Below are 19,283 nucleotides of genomic sequence, written 5' to 3'. Positions count from 1 at the left end.
GGTGACGTTTTGGGGGTACTATGTGACTTCTTGGAGGGGCGTGGGTTGAAGGATTGGGGAAACTGAGATGAGCTCCTGATTGTGTGACTACAAGTCACTAGTCCCCTGGGTCTTTCAAGAGTCACTCATTAGCCAATATCTACTGCGCTTTTCCCACACCCCCTCACTGAGAGCAGAGCAGCCAGGACACAGGATGTGGGCTCAGCAGCCATGCAACTTCCAATCCAGGAGCAACAGGCTACTTCTTTTTTTTTTTTTGGTGACTGAATATATTATCATTTTTATTGGGACAAGTTGGCAATGTTTTCCTCCGAACAATATACATACATTAATCACCTATCCATTGTCAGCTAGCATATTTCTTGTTGTAAATGACAGCCTCTGATTTTGCTTAAGATCTATTTTTTCAAAGGTGAAGAGAGAAAAAGAGATAGATTCCATCCACTGATTCACTTCCCAAATGGCCGGAGTTTGGCTGGTCTGTAACCAGGAGCCGTGAGCTTCATCCAGGTCTCCCTCGTGGGTGCAGAGGTCCAAGCATGTGGTCCATCCTTCACTGCATTTTAGCAGGCACATTAGCAGGAAGCTGGATAGGAAGGAACAGCCAGGACGTGAACCAGCAGCCAGATGGGATGTCAGCGAAACAGGTAGAGGCTTTATCCACCATACCATAGTGTCAGCCCCAACAGCCTCTGTTTTAAAGTCCTGAATAGAGGGCCTGGCACGAAGGCTCACTGGCTAAAGCATGACTTTACCATTCCCAGGAACCCATATGGGTGCTGGTTCATGTCTTGGCTGCTCCACTTCCCACCCAGCTCCATGCTAGCAACAAGATACTTAGGACAGGATGGACATTGGAGCTAGCAGTTCAGACACTGGCAAGATGCTTGCATCTTGTAATGGAGTACCTGGGTTTGAGCCCCACCTCCAATCCCTGACTCCATCCTCCTATTAATGCCGAAGCTGGGAGGAAGCAGGAATGGCTCAAAAAGTTGCATCTCTGCCACCTGTGTGCAGTACTTGGACTGAGTTCCCAGCTCCCACTTTCAGCCCCCCAGTTTGAGGCTGTTATAAGCATTTGAGGAGAGAAATAGCATACAGAGGCCTAGCACAATGGCTCGCTGGCTGGGTCCTTGCCTTCATCATGCATGGTCCCTTGTGGGCGTTGATGCGTGTCCCAGCCGCTCCGCTTCCCACCCAGTTCCCTGTTTGTGGCCTCTACCCAGAGGATGGCCCAAAGCCTTGGGACCCTGCACCCGCATGGGAGATCCAGAAGATGCTCCTGGCTCCTGGCTTTGAATCAGCTCAGCTCCGGCCATTGTGCCCACTTGAGGAGTAAATTAGTGGATAGAGGATCTTTCTGTGTCTCCTTCTCTCTGTAAAAACCTGTCTTTCTGGTGAAAAAGATATAAATCTTAAAAAAATAGCATATGGGAGTTTCTGTCTTTTCATTTCAAATAAATAAAGAAGCAACAGCCAAATGCTTGCTTTGGAGAAAGAGATGTTAAATGCTGTATAGTTTGAACAACAATCCCACGAGGCAGATATTTTACCCATCAGGAAATAAGGGTAGCTGATTTACTCATGAATACAAAAGCCTGGAATTTTAACCTTACCGTGTGCTACAGCCAAGATTTCAAACCAACCTTGTGCTTTGTTGTACTCAGCTATGCAACTGCAAGGGTCACAGTCTGCACAAATGAAACAGGCTCATGGAATGTATTAGGGCACTGGCAAGGTCGCCCTGAGGGTGTGACGTTTCATCGCCTGAGTCCCCAAGGGCAGCAAGGAAGAGGTCAGGCCAAGCAGGGCCAAGACTCCCGGGGGCAGAGAAGGACGTGGCATCACAGCTCTGACCCGCACTGAGGCTTGCGAGTGAGTGGACTGGGCACCATGCTGATAACAGCCAATTCTCTCTTCTGCCCCTGCCGCCCCAACTAGACGCTGCTGGCCAGAGCCCTCTATGACAACCACCCTGACTGCTTGGACGAGTTGGCCTTCTGCAGAGGGGACATCTTGACCATTCTGGAGCAGAACGTGCCAGAAAGTGAGGGCTGGTGGAAGTGCCTGCTCCATGGGAAGCAAGGCCTGGCTCCTGCCAACCGCTTGCAAATCCTCCTGGAGACCCCAGCAGACCTGCCCTACTCTCCAGCCCTGAGGGGCCCAGAAAAAGCCCCAGAAGAGGCCTCCCAGGTGCCTGCCCTGCTCCACCCTCCACCCGCAGGATCCGTATATGAGCAGATGAAGGGCTGGGTGGAGGGGCCCCTGCTACTCTCAGACCAAGTGTATGAATTTCCTGACCCACCTGCAAGTGCCAGAATCATCTGCGAGAAGACTCTAACCTTCCCAAGACAGGTAAGCACGTTTGCAAAGAAAGACCAGCTCAGGGGTGTGGAAACAGGGACTTCACTGGCCAAGGCCTGGCTGTACAGCAGGACCACTGTGCCTGCTGGAAAGCCAGATCATTGACAAACGTGACGGGGGAGCTTGTGCTCCTTTGTCAGCACCTCTGTGACCCCCTGTTCCCGAAGACTAAGCATGTTGTTGGTAAAGCCAAAGGCTTGGTGGGGCTGCGCGTGAACGCCCCGGTGGTGGATGGTCGTGGCGGTTTCACACCAGAAGGAAGCACTGGGCAGCTAATAGGAGGCTGGGTTCCCTTGAGATCAAAGGAAGAAGTCACCCTCTGTTTACAATGTAAACAGCCCCGCCAACTAGAACTGTGCTTAGATAGCACAAAAATACAAAGACAAATATGTTTCTGGCTGAGAAGGCCCGTCCTGATGGGAAACTGGTGAGGTTCCATGTCGGTTGTGGGAGGTTTGGTGAGCACACAGAGGCACGTCACCGCAGTGAGTGGCTCTGCGAGCCGCTTCTAAGGGGAGAGAGGGGTCCACCTCAACTGAACCCAAGCAAAGACTGGGCGAGGAATCCTGCGTGTCTACCCGTGCTGTGCTCACACACATGGAAATGACCCAAAGGAACCCAGACCACACAGGCACCGTCAGGACAGGGAACTGGTTAGGGAGAAAGTGAAAGAGGATGCCAAGCTGGGGCCTTAACTCCTTCACGTCTGTGCCCCAGATCCCAGGACGGGGCCTGGCTGAGGCCATATTGCATGATTAGCAGGTCAACTAGGAATATGACTTGTGTGTGATGACAGCTGTAACTTCTAAAAAAATTCGTTTGAAGAAAAGGAAACAAAGCACTCAGTAAAAGCAAATTGAAAACTTCATTTCTTTTGGTAAGGAAAGAAATCTGAACAAGTCAAGAGAAGAGTCACGGCTTCTCCCAGGCCCTGGCTTCATGCCGGGTCAGACTGGCAGCAGCCTCTGTCACAGCAGCTGTCTGCCGCCAGACACTTCGCTTGCGCTCAGACAGCACAGCCTCCTGGCCACAGCGCTGGTGATGGGTGTCGGTGAGGGCTGTGTGCAGGGAAAAGCCACCATCGCTGATCCGTGCTTGGTGGAGACCCCAGGAACCCAGGCCCCCTCCACATCCGCTTCCAATGCTGCCTTCAATAACCAATGGGTTGAGTCTTTAAACATTCCTGCGTTTCCAAGCCCCAAGCAGCTGTGACATGGAACAGTTGCTCCCCCGGGCCTGGCCATGGACTCCAGCAGCAGCTGAGGGGACTGTTGGAAGCAGGCTGCCAGTTGGACACTAAGTCCCTTTTTTTCTGGGACAGCTGGTCTGTATCTGGGCTGACATGTCAGTGGCCCACTCCAAGAGAGCCTTGGGGGGTTTCATTAGAAGAGGTTCATTTGAATTCCTTCAAAAGCTATTAAAGAAAAACAAAATCCACAGTCACCCTCCTCCCCTCACAGACAAAATAAACAAATGCAACACCCACTGGATGCCCAGTGTTTGCAGCACCCATATGATGCCAGGCTGTTGAATGTGTGGCATGACCAAACCCAACCTAAGCCTTCAGAAGCACAGGCCTCAGTACTGCTGGACAGACATCACCATGAAAGGAGGCACAAGTTTGCTGTTGACACTGAACTCCATAAACCGTGCAGGCATTAGCTGGAAGAGTGGTATTGGCCTGAAGGTGCTCACCGTCTGAGCCTGGCATGGGCAGGCAGCGGCAGCCAGCAAAACCACAGAACCCGGTGGGGAACTCTGTTGCCCAGCGGGCCTCCTGGGCTTGTCACAGAAAAATACCTGGGGGACTTCCCTGCCTTTTTTTTTTTTCTTCTTTGCTTCAATCCCTTCCCTGTTAGCAAGGAAGCTCCACTTACTCCCCATTCCCCCCGTTTTCTCTTTTTTGCCTTTTCTGTGCTTGGGGTCTCTTAAAGCAACAGGTGCAGCTTCTAGGGCACCCGGGGCAGACACTGTGTCATGCTGGGAGAGTGGAGTTGGGAACATCTCAACAGCCTCTGTGTTTCTCTTTCCTCTTTTATATCAAAAGTTTGGAACTGGTTGTTTCTAAGGTCACCACTAGCAATTCTGAATAATTTCACTTCTTGCTCTGCTCCAGGAAGGAAGAAGCTGGAAGGAGCTAGAAGCAAGGTTCAAGATTTTCTGATCCACAGGAGAGGCAGGCAGGGCCCCTCACGCATGCACTCTTGGCATTTCATCCCAAGTCCAAGGCTGTAGCTTCAGGGGGAGCCAGGAGCGCCTCAGCTACAATTGAGGAGCTGTTCCCCAGTGGACAATCCACAGGCCAGATACACAGTCTGGGCGAGTCACTGAATGGATGCCTCTTATGCTTGTTGGCTGCCTCTGGACTCAAGTTGACCCCAAACTGAGTTCAAGTTTGCAGGCAGGTGGACAGATGTCATTTTTCTCAACTTGTGCTAAGCAAGACATCCAAACGTCACACCAGGGTTCTCTCTTGCTGGAAGAGACTCTGTGGGCCGTCAGTTGGAAGCCCTGTGCACCATGCAGAGAGGATACTATCCCACACAGCAGTGACTGCCCACATGGGGGCCTGCAGCCAATGCCAGAGGGACTGGAACTGGTGTTTCCTTGACAGGTCTGTGCACAACAGTTCACAGACTCTTCTAAGCATCCCCGGCCCTGGGTCTTCTTGTTCCTGACCTGTGGCTGGAGCTATTCTTTTCCAAAAACATTAAACTTAGGTTTTAATTTCATTTCTCCGCACATTTTTGGAAGCACCATCATACTGCCAGAGCCATTGACAAGTAACGTGTTCTTTCATGATTTCTTTACCTAAGAAAGGCAGAGAAATAGAGAGAGCTTACCCACTGGTTCATGCGCAAAATGCCTGTGGCAGCCAGGATCGGGCCAGGCTGAAGCTACCCAGTTGCTGGGAACTCAGCCCAGGTCTCCCAAGTGAGAGGCAGGGCTCTGAGAGCTGGAGCCATCAGCTGCTGACTCCCGGGGTGCACCACCCCAGGAGCTGGGGTCAGGAGCTGAGCCAGGATGTGCAGCCTCCCTACTCAGTGGTGTAACTGCTGGGCCGAGTACCTGCCCCGGTGAATTTGTCATTTTAATTGAAGTGTCACCTAAAGATCCTGAGGTTCGAGCGAGATCACCAGAATCCGGGTGCAGAGACAGCATAGGAGCAGCACCCAGAAGCCCGTGCCGCACCCCCGTTCACCCCCCGGGAGCCGCTGCTCATGCTGCGTTTTACTTTTTATTTCAACCTCCTTTATGTAATATGTGGGGGCTGGTTTTATGAAGAACCAAACACCACATGCAGAAAGAACACGTTTGATTCCAGTTGAAGCTCGGAGAAGGGACTGCTTGGGGTTTTGGGTGGGAAGGGCTAGCTTTCCTGGCCAGATTGCTCTTGGACCCACAGCTTCCTGAAGCGGAGTTTCCTTCTGTCTCCCCACACCTGTCACAACCACATTGCTCAGACATGTTCCTTAATCAATTGGCCTCTGAGCCAACCTTTTCCAAGAAGCATGCAGTGTTTTCTAACTGGCTTCCTTCTACCCACAGTGTCACACACAGGAAAGTCCCTTGGCTCCCTCTAAATTCTCTGCTAGCCTGTGTGACCCACAAAGTTGCCACCTACACATGGGGGGCTAGGGAAGAAACGGGCCAGGGAGCAAGGGAAGGCTGCAGTGAGAGAGAGCTGGGGCAGACAGGTGAGTGGAGGCAGCAGGGAGGCGACGTGGAAGTGAGGCTGAGGGCAGAGCCACTCCTGCCCTAGGACAATGCATGACCTGTTCGGCCTGGCCAGGCACTGGAGTTTAATCCCAGATGCAGTGGGGGAACTGTCAACAAGCCTGTCCAGGACCAATTACCCTAAGACCACCGAGGATAAAGTGCTATGGTGAGGAAGACAGGAGTGTGTCTTCCATCTCACACACAGAGGAAAGGAAGTATAATTGTGAGGTGTAGGGAAAGGCAGGGCAAGAATTGTGAACTTGAGCCTGTGTGTACAACAGGGCCACGGTGGGGGTCAGCATCTGCCCATGGGGCAAGATCACTCCCTGGGAGCCATGGAGCGGGCATGTAGGCGGAGTGCCAGGCCGGACACCCCTCTCTGGGATGTCTGCTTCCCTGTGTGGTGACAAGCGGGAGGCCCCCACTCCCATGCTCGTCCTGAGAGCACATCGCGCGGGCTTGAAGCAGCTGTCACTCAGAGCAGGGAAGCTGACAGCTGAGATGCATCCTTGGGACGTTGTGCCCGCTCTGCAGCAAGTTCACCTGCACCTGTAATGCCAACCCCAGGAGGGGCCGAAAGGGCAGTTCACTCTTGGCATCTTGTTTCTTACCATCTTGTTGATAGGCATGCATCCGCCAAAAGCAGCAAATTCGTGCCAGCCCTAGGGATAGTGTAATGAGTGGTCGGGCCCCCATGCCCACACCACAACTGAATGGCCTTCCAGGTATCCATACGCTTTAGCCCTAGCCACCCCTAAGGTCCAATGTGGGACCCTTGCACACAGGGAGGTACCCATGAGTACTCACAGTGGACAGCAACATACCAGAGGGCTCATCTGAACCCCAAGTGACCATTTATGGGTGCAGACTCCTAGCAAGGCAGAAGCAGTAGCTGATTAAGAGCTCCTAGTTATCTGCCAGCCAGACTGCTTCCTGCCATCTGTGGGTAAACCCCAGCCCCAGCTGAGCAGCCATCTGCTCACAGCCCCCACTTCCTCCCACTGCTCCCCTCATTCAGACCCCTCTGTGAAGATCTCCCTGACCTCCACTCATGCCGCCAAAGCTACCATCCATGATTCACCTGCTCCCTAGTCCCTCTACCCGCGTCACAGCCTCCCAGTCTCAGAAGAGCAGACTTGTACACATGTTGCATGTGTGGCCCAAGAACCTGCATTCTTACTTGCTTCCAGGGGGACACAGGCAGCAGTGAGGGGCGGTATGATATCTCTAACCCTCTGTCCTCTTCCATTCCTCCCCAAGGCCCTCGTCTCGCTTCCCAGACCCACGCGAGCCTCCTTGCCAACGCTGCCTACACAGGTGTACGACGTGCCTGCCCAGAGCCGTGTCCTCTCTGTTGACAAGGTGAGTCTCACCTGGCAGCTGCTTGGCCCGGACCTCCACACCCAGTTAGGGCCCTGGGTGGCACAAGGCATCATGTTTCAGCCTCATGTTTCAGCCTCATGGAGCTAGACTCCTGGGAGCTCAATGACAGGACACACGTGGGCTTCTGAAAGTTCCTGGGAAATGAAATTAGATCATGTGCATTTTCCATCAGCTCTGGAAGCCCCATATACACACACCCACTCAGGTCACTCCCTCGCGCCAGTGAAGGCCGGGCCTGCTCAGAACATCATGACTATTTGAATCCTGGGTAGTTTGAACGAGCTTGACTTCTCATTCTTAATCAATATTGCATGTACATACACATGCATTTTCTAAGTCAGGGTAGGCATTAGTGTATCAGTTAAGACTCTTGGGATGCCTGCCTGCTATATCAGAGTACCTAGACTGGAGTCCTGGTTCTGCCCCAGATCCAGCTTCCTGCTAATGCACACCCTGGGAGGCGCCAGGACATGGCTCAAGTCCTCGGGGCTCTGTCGCATATGTGGCAGACCCAGATTGAGTTCTTAGCTCCTGGTTTCACCCACCATAGCCTTGGCTGTTGGAAAAATTATACATGGATTTCAAAATACTTTCCCACCAAAACAAGCATGGCATTTTTAAAAATAATTCATGATTTATTTCACTTGAAAATCAGAACTAGAAGAAGAGACAGAGAGATCTTCCACCTGCTGGTGCACTTCCCAAATGACAACAATAGCTGATCTAGGCCAGTCTGAAGCCAGGAGTCAGGAGCCTCTTCTGGGTCTCCCACTTGGGAGCAGGGGTCCAAGAACCTGGACCATCCTCTGCTGCTTTCCCAGACCATCAGCAGGGAGTTGGATGGGAAGTGAAGCATCCGGGACTAGAACCAGAGCATGTGGGATGCCAACACTGCAGGTGGAGGATCAGCTTACCACACTACCATGCTAATCTCTAAACATATCTTTTAACTTCATTTTCTGTAAACTTCTTGAAGTACCTTCACGTATACCAGAATTCACTGAAGTGGTTGAGCAAGGGAGGGAAAGTTGCATTTTAAAGAAGCCCAGTGACTGGTACTTGGCAGGCCCTCAGGAGGGCACACATGTGCCAATGGGTCAAGGTGTCCTTCGTACTCTCACTGCTGCCTATGGCTGTGGTCATTTGGTTTAGTGGCTTTTTGTTAGTAGGCACACAATAAATGAATATGTGAGCGGTAAACCCTGGAAAATTCCTACTGACTAAAACAAGAAACAGATGACCTTGTAGGTCCCAGTCTGATTTGTTCTTCTGACTTAATTTGGTGTTACAGCTAAGTCACAGAGGAAGATGGCTGTCTCGTTTAACTCGGGGAACTGTGGTTGACTCAGTGCACGGCTGCCATGGAGGCAGTGTGTTTGATGTTATTTTCTTTTATTTGGTCCTGTTTGAGAGACAGGCCATGAGCACCCATCCACGGTTCACTCTCCCAAATACCGACACTGGTCGGGGCTGGGCCACGCTGAAGCCAGGAGCCAAGGCCTTGATCCAGTCCAGGTCTCCTACGTGGGCAGCAGGGCGATCCAACCATGTGAGCCATCCCTGCTGCTTCCCAGCATTTGCCTTGGCAGGAAGCTGGGACACAGGAGCAGGAGCTGGGTACTGGATCCAGGCACCCCAGTGCCAGGCACTTGCATCTTAGGTACCAGGCCGAAGGCCTGCCCCAGTATGGCACCTTCTAGAGCACCAAGCCCATGGTTGAGTGCAGTGATGTTCACTGCGGCACACACGCTTGCAGCCCCAGGTCCTCCAGGATGTGGCTCCTGCTTCAGAGCAGACACCAAGACCTTGGGTGCCTGTTATCGCAGTCACCAGGAAGGATAAAACCTAAGCTGTCCTTTGCGCTCTTTCCCCAGGAGCCGGAGAAGCAGCCATTGTACGACATACCATCCAGACCCCACAAGGCAGGACCGTGCCAACCGACCAGCCATGCCAATGTAAGTCGGGAAAGGGAGCTGACATGCAGGGTTCCCAAACCCTCTAACGCCAACTCCTCTTAACAGTTCTCACAGGTCCCCTGAGGCCAGACAGCTCCCTAACCAAGCAGGACCAGCCATGGGCTGTGGCCATGTGTGGGGAGTCGGATGTGGGATCACCTCTGCAATGTATCCGCTTGCACAGCAAATGCTGCTCATTGCTCCTCTCCGTGCAGGACTTCAGAGATGGCAGGCTTTTTTGTGTGTGTGTGTGTGTGTGTGTGTGTGTGTGTGTGTGTGTGTGTGTGTTGGGGGGCGGGGTGAACTAATTGGAAATCCATGGGAGGTGAGCTTGTTATGGGATGCTACCACTGTGTCCCTTAGACAACACTGTACCCAAGGTCATTACAAAGCAGGAATGAGTCCATAGGCCACTGAGGGGTGCATAGGAGTTTGCTGAGTGGGAAGGGATGATGGGACAGGCATCAGAGCAGAAGGATCCATTTTGGAGCAAGATGAGAACAGACTCCCCTTCCTGCACCCTGGAGCACTTTGAGCTCAGGACGGTTGAGGTGGGAGGGACACAGGCCCACACCTGGACCTACAAGGATGCTGGGGGATATGATGGAATGCGCACAGTTGAAGCAGAGCGAAGAAATGGAGGCAGACTGCGAAGGGCTGTGCGTGATGACAGCCATTGGGAGCCACCGACGGAGCAGGGGAGTGACAACCTAACCTAAAGACCACTCAGACCTTCCTATTCTTGCCTCTGACCGGGTGACTGTGTATGATTGTTCCCCAGGAGCCCCTGACGCCAGTGGTGGCTGTAAAGAACAGTGGCTACCACTCGCTGCCAAGCCCTCAGAAGTCAGAGTGGATTTACAAGACTCCACTGTCTCCGGGAAAGGCCAGTGTCAGAAGCTCAGCACTGAGGAGCCTGGCGGAAGAGACAGGATCTCCCGCAGCCCCCAGTCCTGGCTCTGCTGACTCCAGCCCTCCAGGCATCAGAGCCAGGTCCCTGCCTGCCCAGCCATCCAGCAGCGTGCCCACCAAGAAGAAGCTTAGCCTGCCGGAAGTCACCTCTCACCACGTCCTGGTGCTCAGAGCCACATTGCCTGCTGATGAAAGTGTTGGCCACAAGTTGCCTTCCAGTTTTCTGGGCACCCGAGGGGAGCTGCGGAACACCAAGCCCAACATTTATGACATCCCCAAAGCAACGCTGAGTGTCCGTCAGGCTGAGACAGAGCCAAGGAAGGCCGAGGAGGCTGTGGAGCCTTCCCTCAAGGCCGCCTGCTTCTCCAGGTGGCACAGGTCTCCATCCCCCGAGACAGACACACACTCCATCTCCAGCTCCGACAGCAGAGCCAGCGTCCTGTCGTCTTGTTCCTCCATGTCCACTGACTCCTCCTCAGAGGAATCAGCCAGGGAGCTGACCTTGGACCTGGACTGGGCCAGGGAGATGGTGATGGCCCTGCAGCACAAGGTGGTGAGCTCTGCAGCGGGCCTGATGTTGTTCGTGAGCAGGAAGTGGAGGTCCAGAGACTACATGGAGGCCAACATCAATGCCATCCACAGGGCGGCTGACCATACAGAGGCATCTTTGAGAGAATTCCTGGATTTCGCCCGAGGCATCTGCGGGACAGCCTGCAGCCTCACAGATAGCAACCTTCACGCCAGAATTCGGGACCAGCTCCACACAATCTCCAGGTCTTACCAGACCCTGCTAGAAACCAAGGCAAGCCTGGACAGCTGCGGCTGGTCCCTAGAAGTGCTTGTAACAGACCAAGTTCAAAATAACCCAGATGACCTGGAGAGATTTGTCATGGTGGCACGGATGGTTCCAGAAGACATCAAGAGGTTTGCCTCCATGGTCATTGCCAATGGGAAGCTCCTTTTTAAGAATTGTCGGAAGGCAGAGGCCTCTCACTTGAGCCCAAATGCAGATTTGAAATGTGAAGAGTGCATTCGGCTTCCCCAGGGAGAAATGGAGTCCTGCCCGCAGAGTACTCCTTGTGATGAGCCAAGAGAGAGCCATCACCGCCCTGCACTGTTGAACAGCAGCAGTGCCTGTGGGCAGGTGAGTCCAGAGTTCCGAGGGTGTGACCTGGAGTGGGTGGTCCTCAGGGACACACGGAGGGTCTTGCCATGGCGTGTGGGCACGAAGGGGCATTGATCCCACATTCCAGAAAATAAAATACCCCAAGTGACCTTCCAGATATAAAATAAACAGCTTCCTCTTCAGGACAGGCAGGTCCTCATGAGGGCTTTTCTTCTGATCTTGGGGGATCAGGTTAACTTCTGAAGCTAAAGTTAGAAAAGATTGCAAACATCTGTTCGCTGAGTAGTTTTGGATTTCACCCCCAAGATTCCTTGCGTTTTTGACAATTATAAATTCAATCGATTGTGGTGTCTGTTTCTTAGAAATGTTTCTTCAAGCTTCCAGACCACAGTCCCTCTTATGAGCCCAGTCATGAGTCATGCCGTAGGGATGTTGCTGAGAGGTGCAGCGTTGGGCGACGTCGCAGTTGAAGGCTGCAGAGCATGCTGACACAACGCTATGGGTCCATCCCTAACTCTGTGCAGCCTCTTGGGGCAACCAAGCAATGCAGTAGACACAAGACATCAGAGACTACAGCTGGCTTAGCACAGACACAGGCTCACAGCCAAGCAAGGTTTGAATAAGAAGCATGCTAAAATGAAAACGAAAAGGAACAAGACAATAAACACAGTTGTTTACATCACTGCCACGGTACCGTATTGCGTGCGCTGTATTTGTACGTAATGGGCAGTGCAGTAAGTTATCCGCACCCAGCTGTTAACAAATGTGGGAGCAATGCATTGCACTGTGATGTGATGACAGCTACGAGGTTATCAGCAGGTGACAGGAACTGCTCAACTCCTTCATAATCTGATGTGCGCACCGTAACAGGTTCGGTCCCTGGCGGATAGAGATGTCACTGTGCAACATCAGGCTGTCTGTGGCTGAATGTGTGAAGCAGCTGTTGAAAGGGAAGCTGCAGTTCAGGATGGCAAGTGCCAAGGGGCCCAGTAGGTGCTTGGAGGGAAGAGGTTGCCAGGAAAGTCATTTGACACCTGTTGTTCTGCTGATGTGTTGGGTACTGTTACAATTAACCCATTCCAGAATTCTAACTATTCCTAGTGTAGGTATAGGCGGGGTCTTCCAAAAGTTCATGGAAATTTTACATTATGATAAAAACTATGCCTAAAATAAAAAATTAATGTTTGTTTATTGTTCACCACTTTTCTTTTGCTTGCCACTATTTACTGCACCAAACTTGAAAGGCAGAGAGAGAGACACAGACAAAGAGCCCCAGGGACCAGAACACAAGCCCCTCAGCATCAGTGCAATGATTCCATGTGCTTATCAAGTTCACCAATGTGGCAGCACAGCGGTGACTAGCTGTCTTCGACCTGCTTTTAATGTTTCTGGCGGCAGCTGAAGCACATTCGGGTTTGGGTCTTGTGGGTCTACAGCACTTCCTGGATACTCGTTTAAAAGCAAAAAATGCCATCATTGTTTTCTTGTACGGGCAGTTTGCTGTGGCAGAGAGCGGCAGTATTCCATTGATCAGCTTCAGTGGTTTCAAGTTTCAGCAAGCGGACCTATGGAAAGAGTGAAAGAGCGAGTGTGAAGGCTGCACAGCGGCTCAGGGAGCACACGGGGCAGGGAGCACTGTGTGTGAGCACCTGAAGCCCGAGGACAGGGCCTAGGGAGACAGCCCAACTGCCAGCCACGTGGGGGCCTGGGAGAGGGAAAGCAGAGGTGTCCAGTGACCTCATGTGGTGCCACACCCTCCCAGAGGCAGATGAGGACCAGGACGCAGGCCCTGAGACGCTGGTCCTGCCAAAGCATATGCCATCGTGTTCAGTGTGAAGTTGGCCCAAGACCAGCAAAGCTCAGGCTTGAGTGCCCACCCCTTCCCCTTGCAGCCAGCTGCCAGGGCCCACCCCGGGGCACCTCTGGCAAGGGGTTCATCTTTGGCCCGGCCCAGCCCCTGCTATTGCAGACAGATGGAAGGTCTCTCTCTTTCTCTCTCCCTCTCTCCTTCTATCTTGTCTCTTTCTGCCTTTTGAATAATGCGATAACAAATAAGTAAAACTATTTAATTCACGGGAAATCTGTGGATTTCAGAATTTTTTTTTTAAGATTTATTTTTATTACAAAGTCAGATATATAGAGAGGAGGAGAGACAGAGAAGAAGATCTTCCGTCCGATGATTCACTCCCCAAGTGAGTCGCAACGGGCCGATGCGCGCCGATCCAAAGCCGGGAACCTGGAACCTCTTTCAGGTCTCCCACACAGGTGCAGGGTCCCAATGCATTGGGCCGTCCTCAACTGCTTTCCCAGGCCACAAGCAGGGAGCTGGATGGGAAGTGGAGCTGCCGGGATTAGAACCGGTACCCATATGGGATCCCGGTGCGTTCAAGGCGAGGACTTTAGCTGCTAGGCCATGCCGCCGGGCCCAATTTCAGAATTTGTTGCTCAAAAATAAGCAGTTTACCCCTCGCACATGTGTGCATGATAATCCGCAGCCGTGTGTAGTATGTGTAGCAGGTGCTGGAAGTGCGCGTTCATGTGGAGGAGGAATGTTACGGTGTGCAGCTGCTCCTTCGGGGAGGCTGGCAAACCAAGGCCAACACAGTCGGCTCACCTACCTCTCTTCTCTCTCCATCTCTAGAGTCCTGGCTCTCTTTGTCCCCACCCTCCGGTCGAGCAGAACCCCCGGAAGAAGCTCCAGCTCTCTGAACACTGCCGGCTGTATTTTGGGGCGCTCTTCAAGGCCCTGAGTGTGTTCCACAGCAGCCTCAGCCACAGCCCCCCGCCCGAGACTTTCATCACGCAGAGCAAGCTCATCGTCCTGGCGGGGCAGAAGCTGGTGGACACGCTGTGCAGGGAGACTCAGGAGAAGGACGTACGCAATGAGGTGCTGTGCAGCAGCAGCCACCTGTGCGGCCTGCTCAAGGACCTGGCGCTGGCCACCAAGAACGCCGTGCTCAAGTACCCGAGCCCTGCCGCCCTGGGCCAGCTCCGGGCCGAGGCCGAGAGGCTGGAGCAGCACACGCGGCTCTTCAGAGGAACTCTGGAATGACCCCTTCCTCCGCGCCATTCTGTCCTGGGGAAATCCTAGCCAGAGCTACAAGAGATGTGCTGACAGCCAGCACGAAAAGGCTGAGCAACCTCAGGACGCTGGCTCACCCCATGGGGGTATCAGTACGGAGACTCAAGCATAAATAAAGACCTTGTAAACTGAGCACGCCGTGTGGGGTATGCAGGGCTGGGGTTTGAGGAGGTCACAGGAAGTGTTGTCCATTACTGATTTGGGGGGTGTGTATGAGAGAGAGAAGGTGGGGGAGAGAGAGAGAGAGAGAGAGAAATAGCTTTCTTTAAAGCATATTTATTGAACAGCTACTAGGCATCAAGTCCTGGGCACTGGAGACACAGCAGTGAATCAGTGGACAATACAAAAGGAAAGAGAAGCACAAAGCATCCTGTGTAAGGGAGTGTAGTCTCAATGTGTACAGCGGGTTGTAGGAGATAAAACCACTGGCCGCAATGCTGACATCCCTTAGTGGTGTGAGTTTGTGTCATGGCTGCTCCCCTTCCAACACAGCTGCCTGGACGGGCTGGGAAAGGCAGCAGAAGATGACCCAGGCATCTGGCCCCTGCCACCTGCGTGGCAGACTCGGATGGAGCGTCTGATTTCAGCCTGGCACAACCCCAGCTATTGCAGTGATCTGAAGAGTAGGCTAGCGAATGGAAGATCTTCTCTGTCTCTCTCTGTAACACTGTCTTTCAAATGAACAAGTAAATCTTTTTAAAAAGTATAATAAGCTGTTTTTTCATTGTAAACTGAATTCTGTGAATTTGGTACAAATTAGGTATCCAAGTCTTATGTCAAAAGAAAATTTTTTCTTATATGATCTTAACCTAAAAACACACATCATATTTGCAATACATATGTTCAGTTGCTTCTCTGTTCGTTTACTTTGTCCATTACAGAGTCTGTGTTGATAAATTCTGCCCTTTCGGGAGAAGTTTATATTTCAACAGTCTACGATCTATCACTATTTTATAAAATTATTTAAATAAACATGTGAAGTTAAGCCTCATTGGAGAAGACTGGGATTCGTGTCTTGGGAGTTGTGGTACCAGAGTCAAGCCTGCAGCTTCGGTCTCTCCCTGGAGACCGCAGGGAGATGCCACGGAGGCCACGTTCTCCTGCAGGAGAGCAGTGTGAAACCCAGGCCCACCTGTGGGTGGTAGACAGGAAGGCGTGGTGTGCACAGGATGCCAACGGGCAGGCACAGATATGGAAGTGGTGCAAAGCTCCTTTCAAGGCAACCACCAACTCTGCAGCTGAGGGTTGGCCTCGGTTGCTGTTGTTACATCACTGCCGTCCAGCTCTCCTGCGCTCGCCCGACGACCCCTCTGCAGGCTGGAGGCAGCATCTCCAGGCTGTAGGGCATCTTGAGTGCAGCTCCTGCTGCTTCTTGGCACTTGAGGGGCCCTGGGAGCAGCAAGAGGGAGGTGATGTGTGCGGAGTTAGCCTCAGAGTCCCTAAAAGGAGCAGCTGTGAGGCTGGGTTCTCCAAATCTGGACAGAGGGACTCTGGGGGGCCTTGCCCTTTGAGCAGCCATGACCTGCATTGGTTAGGATGCGTGTTTCGGATGGCAACTGGCCATCTCCAACATGTCTGAACAACAGGGTAGAGATGACACAGGTATTTTAAATAAAAACTCGGGGCAGACTGGCTGTGAGGCAGGCTTTCTGTGGCTCTGACCTCTGAATGCAGGTCATCGAGGACCTATTTTTCCCATCTCACTTTCTCTGGGTTAGCACCCATGGTCACAAGATGGTTACCCCAGCTGATGCGTGAGCAAGGGAGAGGGACTTGACTCCATTCTGCCTGCACCTGCTTCAGTCAGGTGCCTGCCTCAGCAAGCTCCACGAGGAGCAAACGACACAGCACTGACTTGGCCTAGACCTGGAGTTCCTGCGAGCATGCCCTCCACACCCACATTCCCATTTGTCCTGAGATACGTCAAGGAATGGTTTGTCAAGAAGCAGGATAAACTCTCAGAGACCTCATAGTTCTTGACAAACCATTCCATCTGAGCAGCTTTGGGGGTGGTGGGAACCCTTCCCAAGTCCAAGTTTGTACTCACCAAAGGCCAGCCTTTCAAGCAGGCCTTTTTTTTTCTCTTAAGATTTATTTATTTTGGGGCCTTGTGGCCTTGCACACCTGGGATCCCAAATGGGCGCCAGTTCATGTCCAGGTTGCTCCACTTCCCAACCAGCTGCCTGCTTGTGGCCTGGGAATGCAGTAGAGGATGGTCCAAAGCCTTAGGACCCTGTATTGGGAGACCTGGAAGAGGTTCCTGGTCCCTGGCTTTGGATCGGCTCAGCTCTGGCTGTTGCGGCCACCTGGGGAGTGAACCAGTGGACGGAAGATCTTTCTCTCTGAATCTCCTTCTCTCTGTATATCTGCCTTTCCAATAAAAATAAGTAAATCTTTTTATAAAAAGATGTATTTGAAAGAACAATAAAGTCTCTCTCTGAATCTCCTTCTTTCTCCTTCTCTCTCTCTCTCTCTCTCTCACACACACACACACACACACACACGCACACACACACACGCTGGCTCACTCCCCACATGGCTGCATGTTAGCCAGTTCTGGACCAGGCTGGAACTAGGAGCCAGAACTCCAGCCTGGTCTCCGACATAAGTACTAGGGGTTCAAAATGCTCATTCCATCTCCCGCTGCCTTTTCAGGACTTCAGAGGAAGCGGGGTCGTTCATACGGGATCCGCAGCGTCTCATTATGGGTACTGAGAAACCGTGACCGAGTGTTGCCACACAGGGAGGCAGCCTGTCTCTCAGGCTGGACTCATCTGTCCTCTGGCCTTGGGCAAGGGGAAGGCAGTGTGTGTCTTCAAGGCTGCTGGCAACAAACGCCTGTGAAAACACAGACTGCAATGCCATGGGTGCTCTGCCAAGATGTGTGTGGAAAGGCAAAGACTCACAGAGAAACATCTCCAACAGGACCCACCAGCAAAAGTCAGCCGCTGGAAGACTGCCGGGAAGCGGACAGTGAGTGCATACCGCAGCACAGGACATAGCAGCACCTGCTGAATCCTTGCCAGCCCGCTGCTGCTCTTCCGGAACCAGGGCAGCTGTCCACTGACAGTATTTGGCTAAGTGATGGCTCCGTGACTACCAGGGCACTGCCATAACACACCATGCATGTGAACACACTCAGTCCTTCCTTCCCGAGCGACCACTGCTAAGACATAACAAACAGATCTTTCCTTTTTATTATTTATTTTTTATTCTTCCTATATGAGTTCATGGGGATCTTTGCAGATAAAGTGCAAGGCCATTGGACAGGAAGAAAGAAAAATGCTGCTCTTAGCAAAATGTGTTTCCTTCCCCTTTTTTTTTTTTTTGAAAAAGAGTGGTTATGGGTAGATGATTTTCCACTGATTAATAGGAGGATGTGTCTCAAAAATTTTTTTTAATTGTTTTTTTTTTTTGCTAAGTCTTTTTGTTGAATGCCCATAATTCTGTGCCATTTCCTCCTAAGGAAGGAAGGGGACGCGGGGGTGGGGGGGAGGTGTTGTGGCAGCAGGGGTGGTGCTAACAGCTTGACCTCAATTAGATTACACTTCACGAGTGGTCAGGGCTCCACCACCAGAGAGATCTTCCAGCAAGACAAGCGTGTTTTCTGCTGGCGGCTGTTTCGTTCACCCAGCACCTTTCTAAAAATCTTAGCTCTGCCACATGGGTGGCAGACCACAGAGGGTCCCCAAACCTTGCCTGTTTGTGCACACATCCTACTGAAGTGCATCAAGGCAGCTCCCTCACTCTCCAGTTCATAGATGCTTCCTGAGCGCCAGCCTGCTGCCCGGAGCCTGTGCAGGGAACCGGGAGGAGGCCCTGACACGCAATGTATTCAAAAGAGTCCCGGGCCCGGCGGCGTGGCCTAGCGGCTAAAGTCCTCGCCTTGAACGCACCCGGGATCCCATATGGACACCGGTTCTAATCCCAGCAGCTCCACTTCCCATCCAGCTCCCTGCTTGTGGCCTGGGAAAGCAGTCGAGGATGGCCCAAAGCCTTGGGACCCTGAACCACGTGGGAGACCCTGGGGAGGCTCCTGGTTCCAGATCAGCTCAGCTCCGGCCCTTGCAGTCACTTGGGGAGTGAACCATCGGAGGGAAAATCTTCCTCTCTGTCTCTCCTCCTCTCTGTATATCCGCCTTTACAATAAAAAAAAAAAAGAAAGAAAGAAAGAAAGAAAGAAAGAAAGACAAAAAAAGAATAGAACTGCACTGGGGCCAGTGTTTTGCACGCCTGGTTAAGTCACTGCCTGCGATATCAGCATCCCATATGGGAACCTGTTGGAGCCCCAGGCGCTCCACTTCTGCTCCAGCTCCCGGCTAACATTCCCGAGAAAGCAGCAGAAAATGGTTCAAGTCCGTGGGCCCGACACCTACGTGGGAGACCCAGTCAAGCTCCTGGCTCCTGGCTTTGGCCTGGTCCAACTCCAGCCCTTTAGGGAGTGAAGCAGCAAATGGGCGATCTCTCTCTAACTCTGCCTTTCATATAAAATAAGTAAAGGTAAATGTTTTTAAAAAATGTTCCATATCATCTGTAATTACAGCTCGATTTTCCTGCCTTCCTTTTTCTTTTCTTTCTCTACCCCACTTCCTTCCTTCCTTGTTTTATAAATTTGTTTTATTGAAAAGTCAGATGTACAGAAAAAGGAGACAGAGAGCTCTTGTACCCCCTGGTTCACTCCTCAAGTGGCTGCAAGAGCCAGAGCTGAGCTGATCTGGAACCAGGAGCCTCCCCAGGGTCT

At 52.2% G+C, this 19,283-nt stretch overlaps 1 protein-coding gene across 1 annotated transcript in view; it reads left to right on the top strand.

Annotated features, from left to right (window-relative positions):
• CASS4 (Cas scaffold protein family member 4) overlaps positions 1 to 14,728 on the top strand; it is a 29,356-nt gene extending 14,628 nt beyond the window's left edge. The window contains exons 2-6 of the mRNA XM_058679822.1: positions 1,942 to 2,355; positions 7,345 to 7,446; positions 9,342 to 9,422; positions 10,204 to 11,478; positions 14,102 to 14,728. Coding sequence (XP_058535805.1) covers positions 1,942 to 2,355; positions 7,345 to 7,446; positions 9,342 to 9,422; positions 10,204 to 11,478; positions 14,102 to 14,512 — 2,283 coding nt within the window. The 3' untranslated portion in view covers positions 14,513 to 14,728. The remainder of the gene's footprint in view (positions 1 to 1,941; positions 2,356 to 7,344; positions 7,447 to 9,341; positions 9,423 to 10,203; positions 11,479 to 14,101) is intronic.
• The last annotated feature ends 4,555 nt before the right edge of the window (positions 14,729 to 19,283 follow it).

The sequence above is a fragment of the Ochotona princeps genome, chromosome 22, assembly GCF_030435755.1.
Source record: "Ochotona princeps isolate mOchPri1 chromosome 22, mOchPri1.hap1, whole genome shotgun sequence".
Lineage (NCBI taxonomy): Eukaryota > Metazoa > Chordata > Mammalia > Lagomorpha > Ochotonidae > Ochotona > Ochotona princeps.
This window is presented reverse-complemented; position numbering and strand designations above follow the sequence as displayed.